At 33.6% G+C, this 7673-nt stretch overlaps 1 protein-coding gene across 1 annotated transcript; it reads right to left on the bottom strand.

Moving 5' to 3' along the window:
- Window positions 1–3027: 3027 nt before the first annotated feature.
- On the bottom strand, window positions 3028–7537 carry LOC126851000 (glutamate receptor 1-like). The gene is made up of 9 exons (XM_050594505.1): window positions 7365–7537; window positions 7000–7169; window positions 6283–6782; window positions 5752–6078; window positions 5308–5464; window positions 4973–5181; window positions 4560–4649; window positions 4311–4474; window positions 3028–3894 (listed from the first exon to the last, which is right to left on the bottom strand). Exons 2-9 carry the CDS (start codon window positions 7151–7153, stop codon window positions 3603–3605), a joined length of 1893 nt encoding a protein of 630 aa, XP_050450462.1. The 5' UTR covers window positions 7154–7169; window positions 7365–7537; the 3' UTR covers window positions 3028–3602.
- Between the last annotated feature and the right edge of the window lie 136 nt (window positions 7538–7673).

Here is a 7673-nt window from a genome sequence, read left to right as displayed (position 1 = left end):
GAGAGAGAGAGAGAAAGGAATTTTTTCGTGGCTCGTCCTTCCGAGATAAGAGGAGTTTGTTGCGCACACCGAGGGCCCGAATGGCTACCTATTTTGGGCAAAAGTTAAAATGCTACACGATTCTTTTATGATCGCCGATCGTATCGTTTCACAATAGTACTTGGGCTACGATGTTGATCAAACTTTACGTCGGTGGTTCCTCCAGTTTTGACATTGAGTAAGCGCTGTGTTGACATCGTGTCGTTCGTGACAAATGGAGACTTTGACGTTGTCCAAACAAACGTCGATATTAATCAGCAACACGGTCTTATTATGAAGTCTAACGTAATTTACATTCTGAATAGCAACTAATTGCTTGTTGCTCTTTTTTATAATAAAATTTTTAAATCAAAGAAAATACGTGAGTCTTAATCGCTAAACTTTTTTTATTTTTATTCAAAATATTTTATATCATTTTATATCAATATATAATATTAAATTTCTATCTAATAATTAAAAATTATCTCAAGTGTAATAATAAATGTATATTACTTTATAATTAATAATAATGTAATACTTGATCTCCCTCTCTCTCTCTCTCTCTCTCTCTCTCTCTCTCTCTCTTCTCCCATGTTTTAAATATTAATTAATTATTCCTTCCTTGCCATAACATATATTGCGTTACTTATCAACGATTTACTAATCGAATTATGACTCGAGGGTATTAAGAAAATTAATATGTCTATATATATTCATAATATTTTATCTATGAAAGGCTAATTAAATTATCAGACGTTTTTATATAAGAACAGAAGCGGTTAGATAATTTCCAACACGATGTCGAGGACAACGACTCCCGTTCTTATTGGATTCATAATTTTCATTCGCGCAGTGGCAATTGCCGCTGCTTCGTCTAAAAACCATCAGTGTTTCATAAGGACAAATGATCCAGCGCGTAGCTAACACCTTCCTACACGCACTCGACGCATTAATGAGTTTCGCGATAATCAGAGTGCTCAGTGACGGATTCACTACAAAATTCCTCCGGGCTTTACATCTCGCCAGATTATTTTTTTCATTTCTTTTACCGCTAAAACACTATTAAAATAATTGTGACATTAAAATTTAAAATTATATTAAATTAAACAATAAATATTTTTTATATAATATAAACTTTGAACAAAATATTCAAGCAGCTAAAGTCAAGATGTTTTTCTTTTATCGAAGAGGGGAATAAACATAATTATATAATACATACACTTATCAAAAATAATTCTGAGTTATCACATAAAGACTACGAAAATCCCTGATTAAATCCTAATAAAAAAAAACTCATTATCTCTTCTTGGTAGCATGTAACTCGTCAAATTTTCAAAGCACAAAGGCTATCGAAAGACGGCACTGTGCGATCTTATGGTTCTCAGAGATCAGATCCCCGTAATCATCATCATCATCATCATCATCATCGTCGTCGTCACCATCATTGTTTCCTGCGTGACAATCGGTTACCGTCGAGAAGCATTATTGTTTCCTGGTTCGCAATTATTGTTATTGTTACGATCGACTACAGAAGCTCTCCCGTCGCGCCGAAATATAATGGCATTCTGGACAAGCCCAGAGAGATGACACAACGCGCCAAGAATGACTGCCAAGCGAGAAAGAGAGACTGTAGTCGCTCGACGAGAATTCTTATTTTTCCCCTGGAACGACAGTTGTCGATCGTCGGCACCGATAATAGATAACTATACATGTCTGCAAAATGCATGTCTCGAGGCCGCTCGATGGAAAGATGCATCGTTAAATCGTCTCGCGTGCGATCGTGTCGTATCCATCATCTTATCGATATTTTTTTTATTAAAACATTTCTACGGCAAAGAAAAGGTCATTTTTCATGGTTTCTTCGACTTTTAATGTCATCCTGTCAAACTCGATATGATTAAACAATCAAATGGATGTTAATCACATTAATTTTAATGCGATTAATGATGTTTACTGTCAAGGATTCCTGCTAACATTTTACTCCTTGTATTTTTATAGATGTTTAATCAAAGTTCATAACTTGTCAAGCGTTTAAACGTGTCTTGTGGGATTAATATCTCAAATAGCATATTAAATTTATTAAATACATTTCGAGAATATACTTAATTGTTGCATTTACATTGAATGCAAGAAGCAATTAATTTCACATGCTTTCATTTCAATGTCTCTCTTTTTTAACAAACTATTAAATATACATCTTGCATATATAATCTTGAAAAATATAAAAATTCGATGATTAAAAAAAAAGAATTCTCGTAACGGGAACTTGAAATCATCTGTCAATAGAAGAAGCAATTTTTGCCGCTCGCATGCGTAACTATCGCGTGCTATTCAAGTTTAATTTCTCATTGATTGATACTCGCGAAGACGACGAGTATTTATTTTCATAATTGATAATCAACACGGCTAACCTTCGACGCAACGGTAATGGCGATTCACGCGACTTGTTTGTGACGGACAACCGTCGACAATCCATTGCAGGGGGGATTGATGCGTGCGTGCGGATTTTTTCTAATGATACAAAGGTCACTTCCGGTCGAACGGAAAGCGGAAATGTAAGCGCGTGCTCGCTCACATCCGTCGCGGCCGTCGGCGGTTATGTTACCTGAGTGCGTATCGAATCGGCTGCGTCTACGCAAGAAACTACTGATACATTTCCGCTTGTCAATAATTTAGATATAATTATAAGAATAATTTATCAACAATATTACACTAATTATATCTGTAAATCAAATGCAATAAATAAAGTAATGTTTATGTGCTTATATATCTATATAAATTATTATAATTATTTTAATTTAAAAATATTAAATTTATATAAAAATAAATATTTTATTTATGTATAAAGGTAATGCGCATTGACTATTATAACAGCTACAAAAAAAAGTATATACAAAATAAATCATTAAAAATGATATTAAAGCTTTTGAGTAAAGATTTCTGAAAAAAAAAAAATTATTTGATCTGTCAAAATTGCCTTCTTAAATATTTAGATGACAAAACCTTCTTTCTCGGCGAGTTTTTATGTAGCTGTAAAAAATTATCAAATTTCAAGGAATATTATAATCATATACTAAAATACTCCTACGTGATCCCTCATGCAAGAGAATGCTCGAAACCTCGCGCTCACGTTCACGTACCGCTATTTGACAAGATTGTGATACTTGAGCGAAATCAGAAGGGCGTTTACGTTCTTGTAAATCAGAGATCGGTGATGGGGACATTTCTCTCTTCATTGCATTCGCGTGGGCAAAATTCGTGTGGGTGAATTTCAGCAAAGGTCGCGGGATATACGGCGTTTTCTTTTCTTTTCTTTTTTTATTTTCTTCATAAATCAATGCGTCTTTACGCATTGCTGTGTGTAACTAGAAGCGTTTCGCAATTCAGCCCACCTTCTTTTCATGTGAATATTTTTTTTTTTCGCAATACAATGCGGATCGGCATGCGCTTTCTTAAATATGAGGCAGACAACAATCTCTGCAAGATGTATATTGCTTTTCAAGTAGATCTTGTTTAAAATAAAATCTTGCTTTTTTTAACATTATGCTAATATTTGATCAATTATTCATAACATTTTGAAAACTTTAGATTCTTCTCACTGTTTCGCTTTTATAATTTTGCGCCAAAAACATCGATTTTTGCGCCAAAACTCGATTTTTTGACTTGTTGCTTTTAAATCGAGTGTTGAAAAAATAATACATTTTCTCGATTATTAAGATAAACAATGCCAGAATTATACCACCTGTCACTATCGTCAAAGTCAGCGCTATATCTCCTAAACTAACCACGCTATAATTCGTTCTCGAATTGTAATTTCTTAAGAATTGTTTTCTCTTCAATCTATTTATGACGCCATTAAGCTGAAATCGCCGTAAACTGAAAAATATTTGAAACACTTGTCTTAAAAATTAATAGCAACGAATAACTCTATTTAAATTCTATTTAAATAATTTCATCTTTTGTTGTAATCTAATTATTTCTTTTCAATTTATTCGATTTAATATAATTCTCGTTAATATTATTTTAATGAAATTCTCTCAGAATCTTCTCAAGATTTTTAAACGAAACTTTCATCTTGAAAAATATTGTTAAAAATTAAATTTTTAAGGATAATGATATTAAATTCATTAATTCTACGTAGATTAAAAAAATATACTCTTAATTCTTTTTTAAATATTAAAAAATTTGATAGAAAACGAGAGATGCACACTTTCAATGTACATTAGATAAAAAAATATACCGCTTTACATATAATTAAATTATATATCGATGTACACGATTTATGAACTTACTGATAATTCATGAGGCCGGCATAAGGATTTCCTTTCGTTAGAGCCATCGCTAAACTATCGGTTCTTCCGCTCTCTATATGTATGATCTTACACGTCAGATTAATGTTCATGGCGTTCTTGAATGCCTCCGTTGTGTAAAACGCCAAGTTCTTCCGCTCGCAGATCTGCGTGAGAATTATTGCCGTGAATTGACTTTAATAAAAAAAAAAAAAAACTTAATGCTGTAATTTCACCAATTAAATCGCTAACTTGCTTGAATCCGTCCGACAATGTAAACGGCAAGTTCTTCTTATCTTCCAACAATTCGTGCATTTTTAGAAACACTGGGGTCTTGACATGCTGCAATTCGAACAATACTATTCCTTCTTTAATCTTTAAATTAAATGCAATTAATATACAATTGAAGGTCCAAACATTCCGGCAAAACTTTAAAATTTTATAGGAAACTTTTTATTCAGAATTAAATTTCTTATAAAATCTCAAAGTCTGGCCGAAATGTTTGAGCCCACTCTGTCTAACGTTTTTTCTAAAAGCTGTAGTTATATGTATTTTATATGTTACACATAAATAAAAGTAATTTATTATTTTTATTCGTAATTACTTTAATTTTTGTTTACATATCGCGATTCACAAATTACTGTTATTTAACAGTGCAAACTTACATCAATCATATCGTGCTCGGCGCTGTTTCTCATGACGATTAATTTATAAGAGCCATCCTTAACGTAACCCTCCAGAGTGGAGAAAGGCAGATTGGTCTTAGTAAGTGTCAGGAAACTAATCAACGATGCTGAATAAGCGGATGTGATTATCAACGACGAAAGGTAAATCGAGAAAATGGCCAGTCTCATTGACAATTTATTGGGAAATTCTGTGATTCCGCAAAAAATGTAATATACATTATACTGCGCGCTGAATACTAGTACATATTGGTGTAAACAATTGTATTGTAAATATTTTGAAAAATTGTATATGAGTGTATTTTATTAAATATTACCTGCTAAACCTTGCTGACAATAAATACCCCAAACATGAACATAATTTTCGAATATTAGATTTATCGAGAAGTACTCTTTTGTTTTAATAATACTTAGCAGAATAGAAGCAGTTATTACTATCGTCGCTAACATTATCCAAATTCCGGAGCTAAACGCCTGAAAGATATATCACTTAAGGGAAAAAAAACTTTATTCCACCAAATCTAAATTTTACATCATGTATTTTTTCTCTCGTATGCGTGTAAACACGTTTCACAGATTGCTTTGAAATTATTTTCTCGGACAAAATTAAATAATTTTAAATAATTTTAGTTTTTAAAGTTATTATAAAGATTTTGTAAGATAATTACAGTATAATTATTATATTATATTACAGTGTAACTACTTTAGATACATTCAAGCATGCACGCATACATATAATTTTTAAACCATATAATCATTACCTTGAAATATCCAGTCCAATGCACATCAACTTCACTGGGCTGCTTAAAGTAGATGCGACTTTGCGAAATTATCAATGGCAGCGTAAAGTCAACATAATTCAACCTAAAGGGCATTATCGTAAATTCGGAGGCGCCGATATCAGCTTTGTTGTTCACCAATTGGCCGATCACGCCGGTCCACATCTTCTCCTGATGGTTCCAAATGCCATATGCTTCCACTTGATCCAGAATCTCCATCGTAAAATTCATCACTCTGCTGAGCTCTATCATTAGTAAACCGAGAAACCCGCCGATCGCTCCGTTCTCCAGCAAAAAAAACGGCGACTCCTTCGAATCCCATTCGTGAACAGAATTATCAAATCAATCTATCGCAGTTGATGTCTACTAGGATGTGTGTCATTAACTTCAAATATCGATTACTATGACAAATTGCCCGAGTCGGCAAATTGTTCCGTCGCAAAAATTTTGCGCAAAAAGCTCGTTTATAATAATAACTTTTAATAATAATTTTTCAATATTGAAACAACTTACCTTCACGGACGCCACGCGTACGATGTCGCCGAACATGTCGCTCCTTCTGGCATAGAGGCTCTTCCACGTCCGAAAAGATAGACCTCCGTCAGCGGTCCACGTGGCTAGCTCGAACATCCTGGTGCGATTGTCACGTATGGCATACCATTCCATCAAGCTCGGATGATCGTAGCACAGGACCAACATGAGAGTGTTGAAATCTACATTAAAGATGTTGCTAGCAGGATATTGACAGTACTTTTCGAGCGGTTTTCCGGAACGTTGCAGAAACACGATCAACCAGGCGGGAAAGGAGATGGGTTTTACGCTTCTCGTGACCTCGATAAATTCGTTCATGGTCTCCCCGGTGTCGAGTAGAACAACGAACAATGGTCGCGCGATGGTCCTTTGATACTCGTTATACTCGCTCATTAGATCCATAAAAGTTATAGTCGCGGTCATGATCCACTGTCGTGATAGATCACGCGACCATGCGTGCAGTAGCGTTGTCATATTGAAATCTACGATTCGTGCGTAGCTTTTATAATTTATAGTTAAAAATATTTGCAGAGAAAAATAATTTTCCGAATACATCTGAAGCAACATATGCGCGTAAAATATTCTTTTTAGAATATTTATATAAATATTTTTTTTATTTCTTAATATATTTTTAAGCTCTTTCTATGGAGAAGCAATAATCAAAAAACAAGAAAACTAAAAACTAGTTTTATTACTTACCATGATAATTTTCGGACCGCACAAAAATAACGCTAAAAGTATGATAATACTTGTGAACGTCACTAATTAGTCGAGAATAATTGTTGATTCCTTCTACTTTGATGATTAGCAGGAGAAAGAATGTCACGATAGATTGCACTGTTGTATATTTCATCGTAGGATTAAAGCAACTGAATAAAAAAGAAAAACAAATAATTAACAAATAACTGTGCAAATAAATAATTTTTATCTAGTTAAAAATATTATTGTAATAAATAAATAATTATTAATACACATTTAATTAAACGAATTGTTTCTTGTAAAAATTAAAACAAATGAAAAGAAATCGGAGAGAAAAATTGATCCTAATTTTCCAAAAATCTTACAAAGATAATTATCATGATCGGGATCAGTAACGTGGCCCTGTCGTCGCTAAGAATTAATGGAAAGAAAGAACGAGGTTCCGCGATTCAATGGCGCGGATGCACTGAAAAGCTGTCGTCGCGAACATCTGACTTTATCGGATTCGAGGGATCTTAATACAGCGGTGCGCGCAAAAGAGTACTACCAGGTGATATAAATTGTGCCTGCTGCATTGTTAGAAATTACGCAAGGATACGTATCGGGACACGATTCTTTCTATCAGCGAATCATCGACTGAACCATGAATTATTCATTGTTGTTAAATTCCTATA

Source organism: Cataglyphis hispanica, chromosome 7 (genome assembly GCF_021464435.1).
Source record: "Cataglyphis hispanica isolate Lineage 1 chromosome 7, ULB_Chis1_1.0, whole genome shotgun sequence".
Lineage (NCBI taxonomy): Eukaryota > Metazoa > Arthropoda > Insecta > Hymenoptera > Formicidae > Cataglyphis > Cataglyphis hispanica.
Note: the sequence above shows the minus strand (reverse complement) of the source record. Positions and strands in the feature narration are given on the sequence as shown.